Raw genomic sequence first — 27,695 nt, 5'->3', positions numbered from 1 at the left:
GGGAGGGAGAGGCGGAAGAAAAGTTTACCCAATTTTTGACAACAATGTTGAAAGTAATTGTGAGACTCATGGTGGTTTAACATTAATGTCAAAATATCTGGTCTCCTACCCCAACTTCTCTGGCCTATGTAAATGGAGGGCTATAGCATTTTCATAGATTAGAAAATTCTGTATTGTTAATATGGCAATGCTGCCCAAAATCTACCCAAGATTCAACACAATCCCAGTCAAAATGTTACAGGCTGCAGCCAAGAGGGGGGACCCCAAATAGGCATTTGAAATGGGGTCCAGAACTTAAGGTTTCCAGGAGATTTTAAGATGTCTCCACCCCCCCACGGTGTGGGTTGGGGGAAGGGACAAATGGAGCAGGGCCATTGAGAGCTGTTTTGCATAGCAACAGCCTTGCAGCTACCCTCTGGCATGGTCATTTAACATATCTATAGCCTTTGGCTGGTCGCTTAGATATGTTAAATAGCTGTGATCATCTCTGAGCCAGGGGAATGGAAGTAACTTCCCCACCAACACGTGACTGGGGGCAGATCCCCCCAAGCTACAGCACCTGCGTGGGAGCTCAGAGAAGATTGGCTCCAGGACATGGGGCCACACCTGCCCAGACTCATGATGGCAGCCCAGTAAAGCTGGAAGGATACGAGTTCTGGCATGTGAAGCTGAGTGTGGGAGGAGTCGGAAATGAGGCTGCAGAGGAAGATCGGCCACAGGGATTTAAAACCCAGACTTGGCGGCCATTAGGAGAGAGAACCACGCGGCCTGGACAGAGTGGGGACTCTCCCCTTCCTGCAGCCCTGAGAGAGAGAACCATGCGGCCTGGACAGAGTGGGGACTCTCCCCTTCCCGCAGCCCTGAGAGGGAGAACCACGCGGCCTGGACAGAGCAGGGACCCCCACAGCTTTAGAAGGGGAACCACCACCTGGTTTTAGCAGAGATCCCGGCGACTCAGCCGAGGGTGACAGGAACCCAGGGAGGTCTCCCAGTCGAGATGGAGGACTAAGAACCAGAGGACTGTCTGAGCCAAGGACTTCTATTTCCTTTCCTGAGATACGGTACTCTGGACTGGGCAAAGGGGGAAGGAAGGAAGGACTGTGTCTGTTTGTGGGTGTTTTAAGGGACTTTAAGATTTTTGATGAAGACATTAGGTCACTACTTGAAGTCTGTACAGCATTAAATAAACATTTCCTTTCCTTTTCACGAATCTCTGGCATTGAAAGACGTCTCTCCTCTGGTAGCGGACATAACGGACCCGGGCCTTCTTTCAATAATAGTATATCGTCCCAGGCCCCCCTTGTTGTGTTCTGTAACAGAAATTCCTACAGGCATATTTGTAGAAACTGACACACTGATTCTAAGATTTATAAAGAATTTAAAATGGCCGGAGGACTTCCGGCAAGATGGAGGAATAGGTGGACGCACCGTACCTCCTCGCACAACCAAGATTAGAACAACAATAAAATACAGTCAGCATAACACCCAGAACCGACAGGGGATTCATCTGAATGGAAGTCGGACAGCCAAGAAGTTGAAGTAGACCCGTACATCCAGACTGGTAGGAGACAACGAGCCGAGCGGGCGCGGGGCTGGCGCGGGTCGGCAGCGCACGGAGGTCGAGGGAAATTTGGCGCGGAATCGGCGCGACAGCCATCGGGGCGCAGGAACGCAGCGGTGGACCCTGAGTACGCAAGCTGCAGCTGCCGGACCCAGTGGGGCAGCGATTGTGGACCAGGGCAGAGCTCGCAGCCCAGGAGCCCGGGGAAAGGTCTGGGCCCAGGAGAATTGAACTGCCGCCATTGATTCCCCCCGCCCCGCCCCCGCCCCCGCCCCCGCCCCGCCCCCGCCCCCGCCCCGCCCCGCCCCCCACATATAACGTCACAATCTAGCGACTGGGGCGCCCAGCCCCGGTGAACACCTAAGGCTCCGCCCCCCACCTTAACAAGAGCGACCAGACCGAAGGAGAGAGACAGGGAAAGACATAAGACATGTGTGCAACAGAGCAGATCAGTCCCCCAGGACTCATCCTTTTGAGCAACCAAGAAATAGCCAATCTATCAGATGCACAGTTCAAAACGCTGGTGATTAGAAAGCTCACGGAATTGGTTGATTTTGGGTGCAATTTAGATGAAAGGATGCAGGTTACCATAAAAGAGATGCAGGAAGATACGCGGAGGAGAGCCAATAGAGAAAGGAAGGAATCTGAGTCTCAAAACAATACAGTGGACCAGAAGGAAGATAGAATCAACCAAGCAGGAAAGCATGATGAAATAAGAATTAAAAAAATCGAGGAGAGCCTTGGGAACATCCAGGACACCTTTAAACGTTCCAACATTCGAATTATAGGGGTACCAGAAGGGGAGGAGCAACAAGTGGAAAAGTTATTTGAATAAATAATAAAGGAGAACTTCCCCAATCTGGCAAAGGAAACAGTCTTCCAAGAAATCCAAGAAGCTCAGAGAGCCCCCCAAAGAAGTTGGACCCAAGAAGAAACACACCAAGGCACATCATAATTACATTAGCCAAGGTAAAAACGAAGGAGAGAATCCTAGAAGCAGCAAGAGATAAGGGGACAGTAACCTACAAAGGAGTTCCCATCAGACTGTCAGCTGATTTCTCCAAAGAGACCTTACAGGCAAGAAGGGGCTGGAAAGAAATATTCCAAGTCATGAAAGACAAGGACCTACATCCCAGATTGCTCTATCCAGCAAAGCTCTCATTTAGAATGGAAGGGAAGATAAAGTGCTTTTCAGATAAGGTCAAATTAAAGGAGTTCATCATCACCAAGCCCTTATTTTATGAAATGCTAAAGGGACTTATGTAAGAAAAGAAGATAAAGGAAAAGACATGTATAGTAAAAGGACAGCAAACTCACAATTATTAACAACCACACCTAAAGCAAAACCAAAAGAAACTAAGTAAACAACTAGAACAGGAACAGAACCACAGAAATGGAGGGCACATGGAGGGCTAGCAACAGGGGGGTGGGAGGAGGGGAGGGGGGGAAAGGTATAGAGAATAAGTAGCATAGAATGTAGGTTGAAAATAGATAGGGGGAGGGCAAGAAGAGTACGGGAAAGGTAGAAGCTAAAGAACTCATAAGAATTGCACATGGAAGTGAACTAAAGGGGGGGGGAACGTGGGTGGGAGAGGCTGTACAGGGTGGAGGGGAGGGAAGGGGGGAAAAGGGACAAATGTAATAGCATAATCAATAAATTAAAAAAAAAGAAAAAAAAAGAATTTAAAATGGCCAAAGCAATTTTAAAAACACAGTTGGAGGATATGCTCTCTAATACTTGATTTCAATACTTTATAAAGCTTACTTTATATTTATATATATATATGTTACTTTATTACTCACTATAGTAATTCAGACTGTTTGCTAGTGTGTAAGGATGGACATATACATCAATGGAACAGGCTCAAGTCAGGAAATAGATCAAATCATTTTTGACCAAGACGCCAAGGCAATTTAACAGGAGAAAGAAAAGTCTTTTCAATAAATGTTGTTCAACCATTCATATTTTTAAAAACAAACATTGTTCCCTACTGCCTGCTCTACAAAAAACATCAACTCAAAATGTATGCTATAGCTTAACATGAAATCTGAAACTATAAAACTTCTAGAAAAGAAATAAATATTTGAGACTTTGGGGGAGGCAAAGTCAGGAACACACCAAATGTTGGCGAGTATGTGGAGGAACTGGAATTCTTAAACACTGATGATAGAAATATAAAATGGTACAACAATTTGGCAGTTTATTAAAAGTTAAATGTACACATACCATGTAACCCAGTAATTTTGTAGGAGGGTAGAAGGGTACAGCCAGAGGGTCCCCAAAAGAAGGATTTGTAATGGGGTTCAGAACTCAAGGTGTCCAGGAAATATTAGAAAGATACACAGGATGTCCTCGCCCTCCACCACAGGTGTGAGTTGAGGGAAGGAACACATGAAGCACGGCCACTGAGAGCTGTTTTGCATAGCAACTAACCTTTGCAGCTAACCTCTGGCATGGTCATTTAACATATCTATAACGTTTAATTTGTTGCATAGATATGTTAAATAGCTGTGGCCATACTCTGAGCCAGAGGGATGGAAGGAACTTCCCCCCAAGATGTAACTGGGAGGCAACTCCCCCTAGTTACAGCGCCTGCGTGAGAGCTTGGAGATGACTGGCTCCACGACATGGGGCCACCCCTGTGCAGACTCATGATGGAGCCCAGTAAAGCCGGAAGGATATTTAAACCCAGACTCGGTGGCCATTGAAGAGAAGCACGCAGCTGCAGCCATGTAAGGAGGACCACGCACTTTTGGCACAAGGGGACACCCCCCCCACCCCCACCTTAGCCATGAGAAGAATCACCATGCAGCTTGCAGCTTTAGCAGAGAACCACCATGCAGCTTTAGCTGGAAATCCCAGCAACACAGCTGATGGTGCTGAGAAGCGAGGGAGGCCTATCAGCCGAGCATGGATTACTAGGAAGAACCGGGAGCTGCCTGAGCCATGGACTACTGTTTCTTTTCCTGAGATACGGTACCCCAGACTGGGCAAAGGGGGGAAGGAAGGACTGTGTGTTTGTGGGTGTTTTAAGGGACTTTGTGATTTTAACGAAGACATTAAGTCATTACTCTTAAGGCTGTGTAACTTGAATAAATAATTCCTTTCCTTTTCACCAATCCATAACATGGAGAGCTATAATTCTCTGGCTTAGGGAAAGGCAAACCTAGTACATGGGGACCCCAGGAGAAAAGGGGGTCAATTCGGTAGCATTGTGGGGCCCTCTTCCCTGGTGGCCAATCAGGGAGGATCATGGGAGACCACATGCACAGTAGCTTTAAAGTAATGCAACTACTTGTACATGCTCAGTAAAGCCCACCAAAACTAGCCAGGGAGGATCTGCCCTATAAGAATAGAGTCCCTCCAGCCCATGAGGTCAATCTCTGCTTGGGAGTTGGCCTGCTCCCATGTTCTCTGCTATAAACTCTGGGTGTTCAGTTCAATTCTTTGTCCCGATCACTAAGAACCTGGTTACCTGTGCCCACCTGTGACAATTTCACTCCTACGTATGTAACTAGAAAATTAAAAATTAAAAAATAAAAATGTAAAACTAATAATAAAAAGAGAACGATCCCCCAAAATCAGAGAAAAAAAAACTGAAATAAATGAACACAACTATAAAATACATTGAGGGCATAACCACACAAATAACATGTTTTTAAAACAGTACTTTGATCATATCTAGTATAATATATTCTAAGGATAAAAAGTACAAAGAAATAAAATGTATTCAATAGTCTTAATGTCCCTAGTGATACAGGTACTGTTATTTTGAAATTACCTTAAGCATAGTATAATACAAAGAAGTAATTATGTTAATGTCATTGGAACCAAGAGTTTCAACACAAAAGAGATATATGTATAAACTTTGTAATCTTAAATTTGAATTAGAGTTAACAATATGAACTCACATACCTCTATTTATTGAATATACCTAGAATCAATGCCAAACTCAATAGCAATAAACATCCCAAGAACCTAGCCAGATTCTGCTCCCTAAATGTCATTCCTCATTAAAAAGAATCAAAGCTCCTTATAGAAATGTCTAATTCCTGTTCTAGGATAGAAATTTATAAGATAAGCCTGGAAAAAAATGGGGACACAAAGCAAAGAAGCTTCCTTGACAGCAAAGAATAATAATAAAATCACTTCAGAAAGACCAATTAGCCAATCTAAAGAGTTTTCCACTGACCTAAAAATGGGATAATCTGAACACCAAATGAAATAATGAATATAACTGATTGAAAACTGACACAAGAAAAAGAATCAAGGATTTATCTCACCTTTCATGTATAAATTATATAGTGCAGGGTAACCAAGTGGTTCCTGCAAGAAAGTTCTTATTTATAGAATTCCAGCTAATAAAAGTAGAATGATGAAATAAGAAGAGTCACCCTTTTTGCAACCCCTAATGAAATAGTTCTAGGCAATGATCATCAAAGGCTGTCTAATGCATTAGACAAAATTAGAGAAAGAACTTTATATGGAGGTATCAGTCACCCACCACTGAAGCTACTCATCATCAATCAGTATCACAAGAAGTGTTATCAGGTTACGCAATTCAACAGAAAGTTCAAAGTGCCACCTATAGAGTTAACTTAAAAATGAATCTAATCAAGCCTCAGGCTAACCAGTTTGCAGGAAACAAGAGTTAGAAGAACAAGTTAACAACACAAAAGAAGAAATCAGGCAACTCCAGAATGTGGTACATTCCACAAGACATATGCCCAGGTTTTTCCAACTAATCAATGAAATGGGAGAAAAAAAATGATGAGAAGGAAAAATAAAAGAGACTTAAGAGACAAAACCAAAATATGCAATTGTAAAAAGACATCTTTGAGATCACCAGAGAAACTGAGCACTAAATATTAAATAATATTAAGAAAATATTGTTAGTTGGTTAGGTTAGATAACAGTGACTATATTATTTTTTAAAAGGATGTAATTAATCAGTTAGATATGCATACTGAATTACTAATAAATAAAGCAATACAATGTCTAAGATTTGCTTTTAAAGCAGTAAGAACAGCAACAAGAAAAAGTGGAGGAAACAAAACAAGAATGGTAAAGTGTCACAAACTTTTGAAGTTGAGTAATGATGGGTAAGTAAGAGGCTCATTATATCACTTCCTTTATTTTTTTTATATTTGGTATTTTCCATAATAAAATATATTATAAATAACACCAAAAAGGAGAAACTCATGTCCTATAGGGCTCTTTTTATGCCTTATAAAGAAAATCACTTAAGTGCCTTTTTGACATTAACAAAAATGAAAATGACTACTATGTGAAAAAGTAAAATATAATTAGATAATAAAAATAAATAATACTTACCTGACAACATTTCCCTTCAAATATACACTACTGAGAATAAACCAATATTGTGCTAGAAGTCATTCTTCCAGAAAGGTAAAGTTTTTAAAACAAACTATTGGTCAAAAGCAGACTAACCAGTTTCTCTGATCAAACAGATAAAATTTTATACATTTAGTTAAATGTCTGATGATATCACAAGGGAAACTGGTAGAAAAGGAAACACAATGGTGTTTTACTTAATACATTTTTATTCAATACACTTCAAAGAATCACTAAATTGGCTACAACCAAACTCAGCTATATCCTATGGTGTCAATACATTTTTTTAAAGTCTAGCAGAAAGGGAGTTTATTAGAAATAAACTAAGAGGAAGTAAAGCCATTGTCATATTTTGCTAGTGATCAGACATTCACTGTCTAAGGGAAAGTATGCCCCAGGCTGAGGATGGCCTGTCATATTCCAATAGCAGGCAGAGTCCCAGCATGGAGGCGTATGCACTGAAGGATCACACTGATCAATACAATCAAATATTCAAATCATACAACTACCCCCATTCACTTTTTTTTTGCCTCCTGTTAGTCACTTATGGATAGTAACTTATTATCAGTGTATTCCTAAGAAGATGAAGATCCACATTTATCACTTTTCCCTTATCTCTCTACTACACACTCCACTCTAGGAAAGGATACCATGAAACTTAATAGTTTAACATGATGCAATTCCAGAAACCAAAGAAACATATCCCATTTTGACTCTCCTATTGTTTTTCAGTTATGAGAACTGGTGTACGGTTCTAAGAAGAACTTACAATGCAGCAATTAGGACCTCAGGGATGTGCAAAAGACATAAAAGAACATATATCATAAATCCATGTACTGTAGGTAGCACCAGGAATATTTTTTACATGACCTGATATTCTGGCAACATTATTTCAAAACATAATGGAAATAGTAGCTATTAGTAGCTACTATTAGCTAGCTACTATTAGTAGTATCTACTATTAGCTAGCTACTATTAGTAGTAGCTACTATTAGTAGCTACTATTAGTAGTATCTTTAGCTATTCTGCTTTGCTAGTTATTATCTCTACTTTTCTTACCTACTGATCTACTCACAATTATTAAAAGCAGAATGTCTGACAAATACCATATGATCTCACCTGTAAGTGGAACCTAATCAACAAACAAACAAGCAAGCAAAATAGAACCAGAGACACTGAAATAAAAACTGACAGTAATCAGAGGGGAGGTGGGAGGGGATAATGGAGAGAAAAAGGGGAAGGGTTGTCAAGGAACATGTATGAAGGACCCATGGACAAAGCCAAAGCAGGGTAAGATCGAGGGTGGGAGGTGGGAAAGGCTGGGGGAAAGTGGAGACAACTGTACTTCAATAACAATAAAAAAAAAAGCAGAATGTCTCAGAATCAGACTCTTAAAAGAAGGAAATAAAAAAGTGATGCAACATCCCATTAAAAGCAGAATGTCTGGGAATTAGATTCTTAAAAGAAGTAATGCAGCATTTCAAAGGGAAGGCTATTTCCAAAATAGAAAACATGAAAAGAAAAAATAAATATGCAAGAAGATAAAGAAAATGAGATAAGGAAAAGTGATGTTGGCAGAAAAAGACTACAAAAACTTTCATACAAAGGGCAAATAGAATTTGATAAGAAATAATAAGTTGTACATTTCTTTGATTCTAAGGAATTGGCATGGATGATTGACATTAGCACATCAGACTGAATGTAGCAACCCAAATATGAGGTAACCTAACACCAAAATGAGTCCTTTTAATTTATTATCACAAAATAAACTATATTACATGATACTTCAGGTAAATTTACTTAGAAATACATTTTTGTTCATCTATGAACTGGAACATTTATTTTAAAAATTCTTATACTGCACAGGAACACTTTGTGGATAAGAACTCGATCTGTGTGAGAAAAACATTTAAAATGCATATACTTCGGAGGCTGGTATGTGCATCTAAGCAGTATGACACACCCATAGCTCAGTGAGCTCGAGATTTGTGGGTAATTTACTCCCTGGTTTAACAACCTTATCAACTTACCAAGATAGTCATGCAAGTGACCAAGAGTGTGAACATTCAACTTCCACCCAAAGTAAATACAATTTTTTTGTGTGTAAGACATTCTTCATAACCCCCCACCACCAAATCACAGCTAAAAAAAGAAAAAAAGTATGATATCTTTGGAAGACATGGACCTATTCAACAAATCAGAGTTAGGGACAACCTGAAACTAAAGGACCTGTCTATACTGATGCTAATGCATATACTTACCAGATTTTATTTTTTAAAGATTTTATTTATTTTTAGAGTGAGAGGGAGAGAGGGAGAAAAAGAGGGAGAGAAACATGGATATGCCAGAGATACAGTGATCAGTTCCCTTTCACACGCCCCTAACTGAGGACCTGGCCTACAACCCAGGCATGTGCCCAGACTGGGAATTGAACTTATGGCCTTCTAGTTTGCAGGTCAGTGCTCAATCCTCTGAGCTATACCAGCCAGGGCCAGATTTTATATTAAAATATTAACAAAGCATTTCAAACCAAAGAGGACAAGAAACAGACAAAATGAAGCAAGAAGTAACATGACATAAATATAAATTCACTGAAATAAACATTTATCTGATTTTTTTTTTGTTTGCTTGTTTGGGAACAATTAAAATGATCCTTCCCCTACAACTCTCACCTCCATCATTCACACCTAAACTATACACTACAATTTTAGGTCTGACAAAGCCAAAGGTATGCAAGGATATAAAGAAATGGGAACTCTCATATATTGCTGGTAAAGTGTAAACTGGCGCATCTGCTCTGGAGAGCAATCTGGTCATATCTAGTAAAGGTGAAGAAGCATATACCCTGACTTCTTATACCCTAGATGAACTCTTCCATGTGTGTACATGGACATAAACAGGGATGTTTGCTAAAATCTTGTTTAACATGGCAAAAAAATCAGAAACAACCTTAATATCCATCCATCCATAAAAGAATAAACTTTGTCATATACTATATACAGCAGTCAGATGACTGTGACCAACATGGATGAGTTTACTCAAAAACACTGCGTGAAAGGTTACAGAAAGATACAGAGTACGATATATTATTTGTTTAAAGTGTAAAGACACAATACAATATATGTATTATAGTAGAGTGTAAAAGACGAAGAACACACACCAAGTTCAGAAGTCATTACGTCTAGAAAGAAAGTGAAGGTGCACATGGGGCCTTTATACATAAATATGATCTTTCACTGTTAACAAGAGAGAAAGGTTTGTAGAATAAACAAACAAACGAAAAGCCTTAAAAGGTTTATTGGTTCACTGTAGTGTTATTTCTACCACTTACAAGATATAATATGGCTTAGGAAATTTCAATCACTACACTTATAATGAATTTGCATGAAAAGGAAAATTCTGTAAAAACTAGCCCAAAACAGTGACTTGAAGAAGAGAATTCAATGAGGAGACACAAAGTGCATGAGAAAAGATAAACATTGCCCAGACGAAAAACTACACATATTCTCAGAGTGGTTTATTTTCATTCTCTATGAAAAGCCTTACCAACTGATCTCTAGATTAAGGCTAGGTACTCAGAGGAACAAATGAATTTCCTAAGAAACACAACAAAATCAGGTTTAATAATATTCAATGCCATTTTGAAGGGAAGATAATAAAGTTTCAAATGAAAAGAAATGCAGGAAATTAAATGAAATTTATTATCCCCATATACACAAAATATGCTTCTTTTGTGTTCTCTATTTTTTTAATGGAATCCCTCTAGCTGTTGAAGCAGTCAGAAACTCCTATCAAGCTCATCATCAAATTCTACTGCTCCATCTCCTAGGTAGCTTGATAACCTATCCACTTCTCTCCATACCCACTAGTTACCAATGTCATCTCATATTTAAATTTTTACAAGAGCCTCCTCCTGGATTACTTTTTCCTTACCCCCAGGTCTCAGTCTAATCTCCATTCTGCAGCCAGAATATTTCTAAAAACTTCCCTGGTTAAAACTTTTCAGTGGCTTCTCATTACACTAAGAATAATAATAACCCAACATGGCTTACAAATCCCTTCAAGAGATGGCTTTTGCTTACTTATATAGCCTCATCTCTTACCCCAACTCATTTACTCATGTCCTGAACAAACCACTTGTTAGCTATCTGATATTAAATGCTCTCACCTCCTCTCTGGCCTTTATACATGTTCTCATGGATTAGAATACTTTTCTTATGCCCACTTCTCCTCTTTACCCCATTTTCCTGGATAATTCTTAGCTATTATATCTCAATGTTTTGATTTTTTATTTTATTTTTTTATTATAGTTTACATTCAACACTTTTTTGTATTAGTTTCAGGTGTACAGCACAGCAAATACATTCATATAGGTTACAAAGTGTTCCCTCTGATAGTTCAAATGCCTATCCATTACCATATATAGCTATTAAAGTATTAACTACAGTCCCTATGCTTTACCTTACATCCCCACCACTACCTTGTAACTACCAATTAGTACTTCTTAATTCTTTCACCTTTATTAACCCTGTCCCCACAATACCCATCCCCTCTGGCCTTCATTAGTTTGTTCTTTGCATCTATAAGCCTGTTTCTATTTTGTTTGTTTATTTTATTCTTTAGGTTCCATATATAAATAATATCATATGATATTTGTCTTTGTCTGGCTTATTTCACTCAGCATAATACCCTCTAAGTCCATCCATGCTGTCACAAATAGTAAGATATCATTCTTTATTATGGCCAAGTAATATTCCATTGTATATATGTACCATAACTTTTTTATCCATTCATGTATTGCTGGACTATATCTCAGTGTTTTTAATGTTACATCTGCCAGGAAGTCATCCTTTACACCTCTAATCAAGTCCAGAATTAGGTTTCCTTCTATGTGTTCCCACATATCCTCAATTATCCCCATTTAGGCCTTCCTCATACTATATCATAAGAATGTAGGCACCCTAAGGGCAAGAGCAGTATGAGTCTTATGCATTACTGCATCCCCAGTACCTAATATAATGGTTGGCACACATTAAATAATTAATGTCTCTTAAATAAATTGATGTTTTAAATCAGAAGCCAATTTTTCAAAATAAAGTCATAATGAGAAGTGTTTAATGTATACTATTAGTAGAAACAAAATAAAATTTTTAAATTTACACATTTCTGGAAATCCAAGTAATGGAATTAGTCTAGCTTACTAGAAATTGTATTTGACATTACATCATGATTAGTTTTCCCACTTAATACTTCACCCCTAAAGAACGGAGATGAACAATAAAACATCTTAACAAATAACTCATCCTATTGTACTTTATTACTAAGAAAATCATTTCAGTATGAAGACAAAGGTAATGTATCTTATTTCTTGAGTTGATAATGACAAGGAGATAGTAATGGCAGTAAGCCACACAGTCATAGAAAATGTTAGAGATGGCAAAGAGGAAATAATCATGTGAGGTTGAAAATCATTAATAAAATAAAGCTATAACAATAAAACAAATTGTAAAACTTAAACACCACAGTTTTAAACAACAAATATATTAAAGAAGAAATCACAGGGAAAATTAGGAAGTACTTCAAGACAAATGAAAATGAAAACTCAACATACCAAAACTTACGAGACACAGTAAAAGCAGTGCTAAGGGAGAAATTTATAATTATAAATGCTTATATTAAAAAGCAAGAAGGATCTCAGATAGGCAACCCATTTACAACTTAAGAAACTAGAAAAAAACAAGAACACATTAAACCCAAAGCTGGCAAAAGAAAGGAAATATTAAAGCAGAGGTTAATTAAGTAGAGAAAAGAAAAACAACAGAAAATTAATGACACCAAAAGTTGGTTTTTTGAAAAGATCAACAAAATTGACAATCCTCTAGCTAGATCAACTAAGAAAAAAGGAAAAGATTCAAATTACTAAAATTAGAAATTATAGTGTGGGCCTTAATACCAATTCTACAGAAATACAAAGGATTATCAGGGAATACTAAGAAAAAATTGCACACCCAGAAACTCTATAATCTAGATAAAATGGACAAATTTTCCAGAAACACAAAACCTGCCACGACTAAGGAAAAAATAGAAAGTCCAAATAGAACTATCACTAGTAAGGAGACTGAATCAGTAACCAAAAGTATCCTGACAAAGAAAAGCCCCAGACCTGGTGATGGCTTCCCTGAAGAATTCTACAGAACATTTCAAGAACTAACACCAATCCTTTTCAAACTTTTCCAAAAAAAAATTGAACAGCAGAGAATACTTCCTATCTCATTCTCTGAAGCCAGCATTACCCTTATACCAAAACCAGGCAAAGACTCAAGAAAACTACAGATCAATTATCCTTTATAAACACTGATGCAAAACATCCTCAACAAAATACTAGCCTACAGAATTCAGCAGCATATTAAAATGATTATACACCATGACCAAGTGGGATTTATTCCTGGAGCACCAAGATGTTTCAACATATAAAAATTGATCACTGTAGTATACCACATTGACAGAATTAAGGAGAAACACCACATAATCATGTCGATTAATTTAGAAAAAGCATTTGACAAAATTCAACCCTCTTTCAAGATTAAAAAAAAAACAACAACAAATGAGAAATAAAGAAAAGTACCCTAACATAATAAAAGATATATTTGAAAAAACCCACAGCAAACATACTCAGTGATGAAAGGCAAAGCTTTTCCTTTATCTCAAGAACAAGGATGCCCACTTTCACCACTTCTATTCAACTTAGTGCTGGAAGTTCAAGCCAGAGCAATCACCGTATTTTTCAGACTATAAGAGGCACGTTTTTTACCACATTTTTTGCTTCAAAATTTTTCCCCCTATTTTCCTCATCTAAAACCGAGGTCCATCTGGGGTGCTCACAATAAGATGCACCTAAGGAAAAAAAAGCCGTAAAAGGCATCCAAATTTAGAAAAAAGAAGTACAATGATCTCTGGTTGCAGATGATACTATCTTAAATATGGAAAACCCTAAATATTCCATAACAAACTGTTAGAGCTATTAAGTGAATTCAAGAAAATAATAGGATACAAAGTCAATACACAAAAATCAGATACATTTCTGATATTAACAATGTACAATCTGAAAAGAAAATTACTAAAACAATTCTAGGAATAAATATACATAGGAATTAGCCAAGGAAATGAAAGACTTGTACAATGAAAACTATAAAACACTGGCGAAAGAAATTAAAGAAGAGAGCCCTGGGTGGTATGGCTCAGTGGGTTGGGTGTCATCCCACGGGCTGAAGGGTTAGGTTCTAGTTGGGGCACATGGAAGAGGCAACCAATCCATGTTTCTCTCTCACATCAATGTTTCTCTCTCTCTCTTTCTCCTGCTTTTTAAAAAGAGAGATATTTCAAACTTTTTAAAAAGAGAGAGAGAAATTACCCTGACTGGTGTGGCTCAGTGGATTGAGCACTGGCCTGTGAACCAAAGAGTCGCAGGTTAGATTCCCAGTCAGGGCACATGCCTGGGTTGCAGACCAGGTCCACAGTAGGGGGAGCTCAACAGGCAACCACACATGATGTTTCTCTCCCCCTCTCCACTCCCCTCTCTAAAAATAAATAAAATCTTTTTTAAAAAAAGAAATTAAGCTCTGGCTGGCGTAGCTCAGTGGACTGAGCGCAGGCTGCAAACCAAAGTGTCGCAGGTTTGATTCCCATCCAGGGTACATGCCTGGGTTGCAGGCCATAACCCCCAGCAACTGCACATTGATGTTTCTCTCTCTCTCTCTCTCTCTCTCTCTCCCTCCCTTACCTCTCTAAAAATAAATAAATAAAATCTTTTAAAATATTCTTTTAAAAAAAGAAATTAAGGAAGACATAAATAAATGGAAACACATCCCATGTCCATAGGATTGGAAAATTTATATTGTTAAGCTGCCAATTACTACCTAAAGCAATCTAGATTCAATGTAATTCCTACCAAAATCCCAATGACATTTTTTACAATAATTAAAATAAACGAATCTTAAAACTCATATGGAATCTCAAGGGATCCCAAATAGCCAAAACAATCTTGAAAAAGGACAAAACTGAAGGTTTCATACCTCCTGATTTCAAAACTTACTACAAAGCTCCAAGTCATGAAAACAGTATGGTAGCGACATACAGATAAACATAGACAGAACAGAGCCCAGAAATAATCCCTCACATGTATGGTCAAGTGATTTTTGACAAGGGTGTCAAGGCCATTTGGGAAAAGGACAGTCTTTCAAACATAAGGTGCTGGGAAATTTGGATATCCACTTGCAAAAAAATGAAGTTGAACCCTTACATAACCATATGCAAAAATCAACTCAAAATGGACCAAGGACCTAAATGTAAGAATGTGAGACCTAAAAAAATAAAACGCTTCGATGAGCACTGACTGGTGTAGCTCAGTAGATTGAACACTAGCCAGCAAACCAAAAGGTTACCAATTCTATTCCCAGTTAGGGCACATGCCTGGGTTGCTGACCAGGTCCTGGGTTGTGGGGTGTGTGAGAGGCAACTAACTGGTGTTTCTCTCCCTCTCTTCCTCCCTCCTTCTTTCTCTCTCTAAAAATAAGTAAAGTAAAGTAAAAAGTAAAGTAAAAAGTAAAGTAAAATAAAATAAAAAATAAAATAAAATAAAATAAAATAAAATAAACTCTTAGAAGAAAACACAGGACAAAAGCTTCATGACAGTGGATTGGACACTGATTTCTTGCACATGATCCTAAAGACATGGGCAATAAAAGAAAAAAATAAATTGGACACTGAAATTTTTATAATTTTGTACATCAAAACACAGTATAAATGGAATGAAAAGGCAACTCACAGAATGGGAGAAAATATTTTCAAATCATTTATATTCTAAGGGGTTAATATCCAAAATACGTAAAGAACTCCTAAAATTCAGCAACAATAAGCAAACACTATTAAAAAAGGACAAAGGACTTAAACTTACATTTCTCCAAAGAAGGTATGCAGATGGCTGCTAAGCACATGAAAGTATGCTCAACATCACTGACAGAGAAATGAAAAACTATAACAAGATACTAACTCACATCTATTAGAACGCTTACTATCAAAAAAATAAAAATGAAAATAGCAAGTGTTGGCAAGAATATTGAGAAATTGAGAATATAAAATGCTATAGCTACTATGAAAAACAGTATGGCAGTTCTTCAAAAAATTAAAAATAGCATTACCATATGATCCAGCAATTCCATTTCTGCACATATACTCAAAGAATGGAAGGCAAGGTCTTGAATAAATATTAGCACACTGGAGACTTCCGGCAAGATGGAGGAATAGGTGGACGCACCGTACCTCCTCGCACAACCAAGATTAGAACAACAATAATTTACAAACAGAATATCACTCAGAACTGACAGAGGATTTATCTGAATGGAAGTTAGACAGCCAAGAAGTTGAAGTAGACCTGTACATCCAGACTGGTAGGAGAAGACGAGCCGGGCGGGCGCGGGGCTGGCACGGGTCAGCAGCGCGAGGAGGTCGGGGAAAATTTGGCGCGAAATCGGCGCAACAGCCATCTGGGGCGCAAGAATGCAGCGGTGATCTCTGAGTACACAAGCTGCGGCTGGCGGACCCAGTGAGGCAGCGATTGTGGACCAGGGCAGAGCTCGCAGCCCAAGAACCCAAAGAAGGGTCTGAGCCCAGGAGAACGGAACTACCGCCATTGTTCCCTCCCGCTCCTGCCCCCACATATAACGTCACAATCTAGCGACAGGGGTGCCCAGCCCCAGTGAACACCTAAGGCTCAGCCCCCCACCGTAACAGGAGCGACCAGACCAAAAAAAAAAAAAGGAGAGACAGGGAAAGACATAAGACATGTTTCCAACAGAACAGATCAGTCCCCCAGGACTCATCCTTTTGAGCGACCAAGAAATAGCCAATCTATCAGATGCACAGTTCAAAACACTGGTGATCAGAAAGCTCACGGAATTGGTGGATTTTGGGCGCAATTTAGATGAAAGGATGCAGGTTACCATAAAAGAGATGCAGGAAGATACGCAGAGGAGAGCCAATAGTAAAAGGAAGGAATCTGAGTCTCAAAACAATACAGTGGACCAGAAGGAAGATAGAATCAACCAAGCAGGAAAGCATGATGAAATAAGAATTCAAAAAATCAAGGAAAAGCTTAAGAGCATCCAGGACACCTTTAAACGTTCCAACATCTGAATTATAGGGGTACCAGAATGGGAAGGAGAAAAGCAACAGATTGAGCACGTATTTGAACAAATAAAGGAGAACTTCCCCAATCTGGCAAAGGGAAGTCTTCCACGAAATCCAAGAAGCTCAGAGAGCCCCAAAGAAGTTGGACCCAAGAAGAAACACACCAAGGCACATCATAATTACATTAGCCAAGGTAAAAACAAAGGAGAGAATCCTAGAAGCAGCAAGAGATAAGGGGACAGTAATCTACAAAGGAGTTCCCATCAGACTGTCAGCTGATTTCTCCAAAGAGACCTTACAGGCAAGAAGGGGCTGGAAAGAAATATTCCAAGTCATGAAAGACAAGGACCTATATCCCAGATTGCTCTATCCAGCAAAGCTCTCATTTAGAATGGAAGGGAAATAAAGTGCTTTTCAGATAAGGTCAAGTTAAAGGAGTTCATCATCACCAAGCCCTTATTTTATGAAATGTTAAAGGGACTTATCTAAGAAAAGAAGATAAAGAAAACACATGTATAGTAAAAGGACAGCAAAGTCACAATTATTAACAACCACACCTAAAGCAAAACCAAAAGAAACTAAGTAAACAACTAGAACAGGAACAGAACCACAGAAATGGAGGGCACATGGAGGGCTAGCAGCAGGGGGGTGGGTGGGAGGAGGAGAGGGGGGGAAAAGGTATAGAGAATAAGTAGCATAGAATGTAGGTTGAAAATAGATAGGGGGAGGGCAAGAATAGTACGGGAAATGTAGAAGCTAAAGAACTCATAAGTATGACACATGGACATGAACTAAAGTGGGGGAACGTGGGTGGGAGAGGCTGTACAGGGTGGAGGGGAGAGAAGGGGGGAAATGGGACAACTGTAATAGCATAATCAATAAAATAGATTAAAAAAAGAAATATTAGCACACTCACGTTCATAGCACAATTATTCACAATAGACAAAATTTGGAAGCAACTCATGTGTCTGTTGATGAGTGAACAGATAAGCAAAATGTGGTATGTACATGCAATAGATTATTATTCAACCTTAAGAAGTAGGGAAATTCTGACACATGTTATAATACAGATGATCCTTGAGGACAATACATGAAGTGAAATAAGCCAGCCACAAAAAGACAAATACTTTATAATTCCACTTATGACATACTAGAATCATAGAGACAAAAAAGTAGAATGATGATTTCTACGGGCTGGAGAAAGAAAGAAATAGGACTTATTGTTTAATGGGTATAGAGTTTCTGTTTTACAAGATCAAAGGAGCTACGGAGATGGATGGTGGAGATGGTTGTACAACAATGTGAACTACTTAGAGCCACTAAATGGCACACTTAATATTGGTTAAAATAGTTAATTTTTATATGTTTTTGTACAATAAAAATCTTTAAAGCAAATTATCATAGAATAATCAGCCATAACTTTAAAAAATGGGTTTTGTATCACTTCCCAGCCTTTTGGCTATGATCAAGTATAAAACATGGGTTTTGCCAAAAATATATTAGAAAGCAGGATGTTCACACTGCAGAACACTTAAAAAATCTGCACATACCCAACAGGTCTTGGTTTTTAAATTATTGAAGACATAATCTTTGATTATCAATTCCCTTATAACTTTACATATAAACACTGGGTGTTCTAAATAAAAACATTTGGAAAAATGATTGTTTCTTTTTCTTACATGCTAAAATTGCCTACTTAAGGTTAGTCCTTGTAAGTATAAGCTTTCAGAGTAACAAGCTTGAAGCTTACCCCCAACTATTAAGTCCTTGAGAAATAGAGGGTTGTTTTGTCCTCAAAGGCTAGAAAACAAAGTTAAAAATCTTAAAATAGTGAAGTCTTTTTCACATTAACACTGTCCTACTGGACTGAACAGAGAAGCCAGGTAACATGTTTTTTATAGACTAAAAGAACTCTTACCTGGAAGATTACCCTTTGAAATGGTATCTGTATCCAAATTGTAGGTGTCCTGGAGACGCAACAGGGCTTTGGCTGCCCCAACCTGATCTTCATCATTAGGAAAGTACTGTCTCTGAATTGTTAGGTTAGAGATAAAGCCTGGAAATAAGGAAATAAGGGAGTGCAGAGACTTTAGAACCTCAGAGACTTCAAATTTCCAGTACAGTCTTTACAAAGTTTTTTCAAAATTGATTTTATTATAATTGTCTACTATACTGTGTTCCACATGCTTAATGAGAAAAAATTAAATACACTGAATGAGACATGACATACCTCTAACACCTTCTATTTTCCCAAACCTTTGCTAGTGTTACTTAATCTGAGATCACTGAATAAATTAAGCCTGTGTTAGTAGATGCAAATAAATTATGTATGTATGCTTTAGTAGATACAGATCAACTAACATAATAATTGAGCTTTTAGTTGTACAACATAGCCTCCATTAAGCTTGAAAAATGAACAGATTTGAAAATGATATTCATGGGCAACCAATTATACTTTCAGGTAATACATGGTAAGTAAAATATATGTTCTTAAATTGTTATTTTCTTCCATGTGCCACACATTATATAAATATGTAAACATATAAAGTTTGGTGGAATTGTTTAAGGAGAATTAGAGTTATTGATTATATATTTAAGATTATCAGCCCTGGCTGGTATGGCTCAGTGGATTGAGCACCAGCCTGAGAACCAAAAGGTCATAAGCTCGACTCCCAGTCACGGCACAAGCCTAGGTTGCAGGGCAAGTCCCCAGCTGGGGGCATGTGAGAAGCAATCAATTGATGTATCTCTCACACATTAATGTTTCTCTCCCTCTCTTTCTGTCTCCATTCCCCTCTCTCTAAAAGTAAATAAATAAAATCTTAAAAAAGACTTACACTCATATTTTTAAAAACATTAAGTAAGCTTGTTTATTAAAATATATTTAAATCTAATTATTGAATATAGTGTTCATCAAGATTTGCTCTATATAAAAATCTTAATTTCAAACCTTTATATATAAAATATATCACAAATCAAACTAATTATTGGTAACTATATAACCCTTAAGGAGAATGGATGCTAAATACTCTTTAAGGAACCAAAAAAACAAAAAGTTTATAAATTTTTTAAAATGTGTCATCATTTGCCAATAAAAGTTTGGTATGAGACCTCCTTTCCCTCTCATTTACTTACCAACTTTTTTGATCAGCAAAGAGCCATGCATTTTTACGTTAATGAAAATGTAAAAATGAATAACTAGCTGGAAAAGGGCTTTCATATAAAGCATTTTTTTTAGTTGTAAAACCAACTCTCAGTCACGATATCCACATGGAATTTTACAAACAAGTTTTATAAATTTTACAGATGACTATACTGACTTTTAGTCCCAAAACAAATGTTAAGAAATTGCTTAAATCCTCCTTAATAAAAAGAGAAAAAAATATATATAGTAGCTTTATGAATGACTACCACAATTAAAATGTCAAAGTCTCAAGGTTTACCTTATAAAAGAACTCAGATCATACAGATTATTTGAGAATTTTAAATAAATGAATGAATGAATACGTATATATATACACACACACGACCTTTAAAATGTTGTCATGGTGTTATATATGACAGCAAATATCACAGGTATTTTCCTCTCATTGTGAGGAAGTATTCATAGTGCTTGCCTGAACTTTTCTTTTCAAGGTTTCCTATCCTATGCAAAATAGTTTAGTTTACATAACTATTTCATCTATATAGCTAGCTCAATTCTCTCCCCCTCTTTAAAAATTTTTTTAAATACCATATGATTTCACTCATATGTGGAATCTAATAAACAAATTGAACTAACAAGAAAAACAGAGACAGACTCATGGATAGAGAGCAGCCTGGCAGCCCTGGGGTGGGGGTGTTGGAGAGTAGAAGAGTCAAAACGACTCACAGACATGGACAACAGTGTGGAGGCAACGGGGCGAGGGTGTAAGGGGGATAAATGATAATGGAAAAATACAATAAAAAATAAATCTAAAAAAATGTTTTTGCCACCTTCAGTCATTCAACAGATATCTGAGCCTGTACTATGTACTAACCCCCATCCCTTTGCTTCCTTAAGCTTCAGACTTCATTTTCTGGGTCTGTTAATAATACCTTAAATACCTTAAATACCTTAAACACCTTAATACTCCAATTATGGTGGGCTGGGATGGGAGTAAAAGACAGAAAACTGTCCTTCAACAACAATTAAAATTTTAAAAAATGTTATCAAAAAAAAAAAAAAAAAACACGAAAAAATACTCCAATCACAATTTACTGTTCCAAATACAGACATTACTTATTACTGTTTGCAGCCTCAGTTTTTAAATTTATTGTCTATTAAGTAAAACAATCCTAAGTTTCAAAAATACTATCTAGCTCTGGCTGGTGTGGTTCAGTGGACTGAGCACAGGCCTGCAAACCAAAGGGTTGCTGGTTCAATTCCCAGTCAGGGCACATGCCTGGGTTGTGTGCCAGGTCCTCAGCTGGGGGCATGCGAGAGGCAACCACACGTTGATGTTTCTCTCCCTCTCTTTCTCCCTCCCTTCTTCTATCTCTAAAAATATAAATAAATAAATAAATAAATAAATACACCCCAGAAATAATTCAGTTGTAACAGTTAATACTTGATGTTCTGGGAACTGAAATATCCCTACTTGTGGCATTTCTACAGGTGGTAGCAATATTGCCTTACTTTGGGGGGCTCATTTTCTTACCACCTGACTTACCATCTGACATATCCTTAAGGACTAGATTCTCCAACTCACTCCATTCAGTGTTCAGACGTTTCACTAACTTGAAGGCATTTACAGGGTGCCCAACAAATCCTTCTGGATCTTTTGTCGCTGTGCTAGTTAGCCGATCTAACTTCTCTGCCCATCTATACATGTAAGACATATAATCAGGAAAACACAATTTAGTAATGCACTAAAAAAAAAGTCTGTATTAGAGGTTTTCGAGTTAAAACAATACCTAAAAATTCTTTTTAAAAGTAAAATTATGAAGGTTTTTTAAAAAGCAAAATGCTCTTAAGGATAAAATCTAGCATGGCAGAATATAAATATAACTACAAGACCTTTTCTTTAGCTTTTTTCCTCTCAAATGGTTTAAGTAAATGAAACCTATCTTAGTAAAAGTTGTAATTGGATCCCTCTAGTAATGGTCTAAATATTCATTTCCGCACAGGTCCTTAAAGCCAAATGACTGATTATTGCAAAGTACAAATTAGCCCAATCTGAATTCAGTTATATGTCCATTTAAATCATACTTACACCAAAATTTTACATTCATAGCAACAAAAAAAAGAGTACTTAGCTACTTATTAAACAAAAGATACAAATTCTCAGGTCAGGATTAACTATGAACCCAAGTCAATTAAAAATAAATTATCCTTTGAAGAAAAACTGTATCAATTAAATAATACTAACAATACTTATCACTATAATCTCTAGAATGGAACCATAGCAGTGAAAGATAAATAGATTTGGGAAATTGCTCCAGTAAGTGTTTTGATTAGGGAGGTTAGAAGACAGAAGATATTAACAACCATTTTTAAAATTTTTCAGTCAACAACCATATCCATTTATATTCTTATCTCAACCCATGTTCTTCCATGTGAACTCTTGGCCCAGGCCTAACTCTTGTTTTCTTTGCTCCTATTTTAGCCATTTCAGTGGGCTTTTTAAGACTGAGAGATGGCTTTCATTTCCACTCAATGTTTTAGCTCTAGAAATAAAACAGGTAGAGTCACAGTCATAATAAATAAACACTTTTTCTTACTTTTTTATTTGTTCTAATTTGTCTTCTTCTGCCTTAATATAGTCTTTCAGGGAAGTCACAAGGTCCTTCTCTGTATAAATCAAATCAGTCATCTGACCTTAAAGAAGGAGAAAGAAAGATTATCAAATACCCATATTCATCAACACAAGTATTTTAGACTAATTTAAGAATAATCAAGAATGCTTCTTGCTATGAAACAATCTAACTGGCATGAGAAAGCATGTTTTTCTTCCTTTTTTTTTAACCGGATAAATAAAAACAAAGCCAAAAATTTTTCTACTGATGTGTTCCAATTCTAATTTTCAAGCTCCTTAACTTGCAAGGATGGACTGTATTAGTAAATTGTCTTCTCATCTAAAAATATAACACTACTTTCCAAGGATCAATATTTCTTCTTGACCCCAACTCCCCCCGCACCATTATTTAATTTTTTAGGCTAATTAGAAATAACTTTTTATTCCATAAGTAAAACTACACTAACAAAAAGTATTATTCACAGCTGAAAATCCAATAATCCATTATTTATATATAATGGGAATGAGAGAACTCACCATTTTATATCCTGAAATTAGGTGTCATAAATACAATACTTGTGTTTTAATTACCTCTATAATCACACAAGGGTAAAGCTGGGCAACAAGATGAAGGAAAACATCCTATTTAAGACCAATGAAGTACGCATACAGGAAAACATAAAAGGATACTCACCAACCATGAGGAATATTTCTGGGGGTAAGAGGACATGCAAGTGTCTTACACTCTGTGTACTTCTATGTATACTTCTGTGTACTTACTATGTACTTCTGATTTGTTTCCCCTTTAAACAATATGCCATTTTGATAATACTTTATAGATTTCTTAAAATTATAATGTAGGAAAAAATAAGTTGGGTTCACAATAGATTCTTAAATGGAAAAGCAGGCTATGAAATAATGTGTATATCTAAATATTAAGAAAGACTAAGTATATGCATTAAATTATTTGCTGGGTGGAACTATTAATAGAGAATTTTCTTTTGTATGCTTTCCTAAATTTTCATAAGTTTTTAATCTGTAAATGTTTTACCTTTGTAATCAGAAAAAATATTTTAAAAAAACAAGCTGAATTTTAAAATGAGAATGTCTTTTAGAATACAGTGTATTTCTTTTTACTAACTTAAAATGCCAAAAAATAAAAAATTTTAAATGCAAAAACAATAAAACCAAAGAAGATTTAGGACTTACCAATTGAAGTAAAAAAGCCTGGATGGGACAAAGACTGGCGAAGTAGAATCCCTACTATTAAAATACACCGGATCATTTTGAAAGTCTTTATTTTACAGGTTCACACACCTACAAGAAAAATATGGTCGTTACAAAAAATTTTTAAAAGGCAGAGTAGAAAAAGTTTCCAACTTATTTTTCTTACAAACAAAAATGTAAGTCAGACCCCAACCCCAAGGTTGCCCGTAGAACTGCTGCTAATTCTTGTAGTTTGATTACTTAATAAGAGCCACTATTTTATTTTTCATATAATAAAAATTATAGTACTAACTTGATATTTCAGGTTAAAAAAAAGTTTATCACTTGATAATTTATGCTTAACAATTCAACCTAAATTTATCTTCTCCTTAATCACTGACTACTACAATTAGAATAATTGGATAGTAGTACTGCTTTCAGATAGCCTGAAAAATAACTTCTCTGTGATCCAGAGCTAAACCATCAACTTCCCATAAAAATATACTGTTCTATTAAAGTAACCTAATTTAAATATTACCAAAATACACTTTATAATGTTACAATACATTCTAAAGAGAACAGAGTTTTCAGAGCTTTCTAATTAATCCTTTAATTTCCAACTTGCCTCATCTTTTCCCTATATAGTTTTAAATTTTAAAATAAGTTCAATTAACTTATTTGGGGGTTTGGGTGTGATGAAAATGTCTAAAACTGACTGGTGACTGATGGTGGAAAAACAGTGACAGTACTAAAACCTTCTGAATTACGGACGTTAAATGGGTGATTTGTATGGTATATGAATTACACCTCAATGAAGCCGTTATTTTTTAAAAGTTGTACAGAACCCAAGAAAGGAAAAACAGCCCTGTTGATTTAAGCTAGTAATTTCTCTCAAAAGACTCGGTGTCGAGTTTATCTTATCTACTGTGTTCTATGTAAAAAATCCCCAGCCTAGTACTTAGCTGTGGCTTTTTTTTTAACCAGGCAGCAAAGTACTTCTTCAGTCTTTTTTCTTTGTGCCCGGTAGCATTGTCTTTCTAGAATGTATTCTTCATGGTGGATGCAGATACCAATTAAGTAACAGAAAGATTTTACCCTGCTTTCCCTAAATGCCCTATTGCCCTGATTCTCCACTTGTTCCTTCTCCATCACATACACAGACTTTAAGTCATTCTTAATACCTTACAGGGGAATCAGTTACCATTAATGTATCATTTGCCCAGTAACAGGCTACTGATTATTCTGCACAGGTCCTTTGTCTGACTTGTCACCCTATTCCTCTTTTTGCAGGAACCTCTGTCTGTTTCTTCCCAAGTGACTTCACCCAAACCAGCGGGTTAAAATTTACATTGGAAAGCTCCCTACTGCAAAACCAAACCAAAACAAAACATTACCCCACTTTCTTAACTTGAATCTCAATCAAGATCACCATAGAAACTGACATTCTGGAAGTACTTTGAAGTCTCCTTCTCAAGTTTGCCGCAAACTTCCAGATACTTCCAGAACCACACAGTAGTAAAGTACACTGCTCTCTTGGCTGCTCTACAGTAACTCTTTGGGAAAGCTTCTAGAATGTAGCAGATGCAGACACTTCCTCTCCTGGGCTCCTGCCAAAGCACAAGGCTCATGCAAAATCCTGGACTGCATGAAACGTCTAGAATCTTCTCACTTTAAACGGGTCTATGTCATAATTTCCTTCATGAACAAATGTTATTTCCAGAAAATACAAATGCTTTTGCTGTACTAACAGCAGGCTAATCAGAAATGCTTTCTAATGTTTAACTCTTATGAGAAAGTTTAGATTTGTCAAGTAAGAAGTTGTTATTTTTTCATTGTTACAATATATTCTGTCACTAAAGTTTCCTTGTCATCTTTCTTCGTCCTTAAACCTCATAATGAATCAAGAATCATTAGCCTACAGAAATTACTAAAAAAAAGCTTGAAAACTGCATTTTAAGAATGATAGCGCTTATATAAAAATTCAAAGTATTAACGATATGAAAAATAAATGTACCTTTACCTTATCATGCTGCAAAATAAATTCTAGATAGACTAAAGAGTTATAATCAACAAATATAAAATAACAGCAAAAAAGTTGTTGGATCTCTCAAAGGAGAGAATTTCTAAACTTAAAAGTGATAAAAACAACTTAATGAAAGCCAGATGGGATTTAAATACACAAAATAATTTAGGTTTATATGCTTAAAAAAAACTACTACTACTAACTGGGAAACTAAAGAAAAAACAGTTCATTTAAGGTACTCACACAAATCAGTAAGATGTTAATAGGTAAGTGGATTAAGAATGTAGAAAGTCACAAAAGAGGAACTATAGATAACTAAACAAAAAACAACTCAGTAATGAAGGACACAAAAAACTGAAATAAGATACTTTCTGCCCATTAAATAAACAATTAAACAAATTTAACAAATTAACAATTAAAAATATCTAATGATGGTGCTATGTCAAGTAATTTAAAATGAACATATCCTTTAACTTGTGAATTTAAACAAAAAAAGGGAGAAGATTTCAAAATTAACATCAATTCTCATTCATTACTTGTGGGGATGCAAAATGGTATACCACTTTGGAAGACAATTTGGCAGTTTCTTAAAATTTAACATACTTTTACCATACAATCCAGCAATCATGATCCTCGGTATTTACCCAAAGGAGCTGAAAACACATGTCTACATAAAAACCAGCACACAGATGTTTACAGCACCGTAATTCATAATGGTCAAAACTTAGAAGCAACTAAGATGTCCTTCAGCAGGTGAATGGATAAACTGTGATACATCCAGACAATGGAATATTATTCATTGCTAAAAAGAAATGAGCTATTGGCCCTGTCTGGCGTAGCTCAGTGGACCGGGCGTGGGCTGCAAACCAAAGTGTCGCAGGTTTGATTCCCAGCCAGGGTACATGCCTGGGTTGCAGGCCATAACCCCCAGCAACCGCACATTGATGTTTCTCTCTCTCTCTCTCTCTCTATCTCCCTCCCTTACCTCTCTAAAAATAAATAAATAAAAAATCTTAAAAAAAAAAAAGAAATGAGCTATTAAGGTAGAAAACACAGGCAGAAACCCTAAATGCATATTACTTGGTGAAAGAAGCCAATCTGAAAAGGCTATATACTGTATGATTCCAAGCACATAACATTCTGGGAAATGCAAAACTATGAAGTAAAAAGATCAGTACATGTCGGCAGTGAATAGATGAAGCAGGGAGGATTTTTAGGGCAGTGAAAATGCTATGTGTGATAAAATGATAAATACACGTCATTATGCATTTGTTCAAACCCAAAGAATACACAACACCTAGAGTAAACAGGTAATGTAAACTATGAGCTTTGGGCAATTATGATGTCTCAATGTAGATTCATCAATTATAACAAATGTACCACCTGACAGAGGATGTTGAGGTTATGCATGTGCCGGGGCAGGGAATACATGGGAAATCTGTACCGTCCTCTCAGTTTTGCTGTGAACCTAAAACTGCTCTAAATCCAAGAAGACTACAAATGGCCAACAGATGAAAAGATGTTCAACTTCACTAGCTACTGGGGAAATGAAAATGAAAATCAAAACTACAATGAAATTCACCTCACACCTGTTAAAAATGGCTATTA

General features: G+C 36.8%; 1 protein-coding gene across 3 annotated transcripts in view; it reads right to left on the bottom strand.

Annotated features, from left to right (window-relative positions):
* P4HA1 (prolyl 4-hydroxylase subunit alpha 1) overlaps window positions 1-27,695 on the bottom strand; it is an 88,942-nt gene that overhangs the window by 44,081 nt on the left and 17,166 nt on the right. For all 3 annotated transcript variants that reach the window (XM_045842310.1, XM_045842309.1, XM_045842311.1), the window contains 4 exons: window positions 24,068-24,175; window positions 22,845-22,941; window positions 21,794-21,945; window positions 19,021-19,158 (listed from right to left, as the gene is read on the bottom strand). In XM_045842310.1, the coding sequence (XP_045698266.1) occupies window positions 19,021-19,158; window positions 21,794-21,945; window positions 22,845-22,941; window positions 24,068-24,143 (463 nt within the window). In that variant the 5' untranslated portion in view covers window positions 24,144-24,175. The remainder of the gene's footprint in view (window positions 1-19,020; window positions 19,159-21,793; window positions 21,946-22,844; window positions 22,942-24,067; window positions 24,176-27,695) is intronic.

The sequence above is a fragment of the Phyllostomus hastatus genome, unplaced genomic scaffold (assembly GCF_019186645.2).
Source record: "Phyllostomus hastatus isolate PE091 unplaced genomic scaffold, TTU_PhHast_1.1 phas_contig_38, whole genome shotgun sequence".
Lineage (NCBI taxonomy): Eukaryota > Metazoa > Chordata > Mammalia > Chiroptera > Phyllostomidae > Phyllostomus > Phyllostomus hastatus.
Note: the sequence above shows the minus strand (reverse complement) of the source record. Positions and strands in the feature narration are given on the sequence as shown.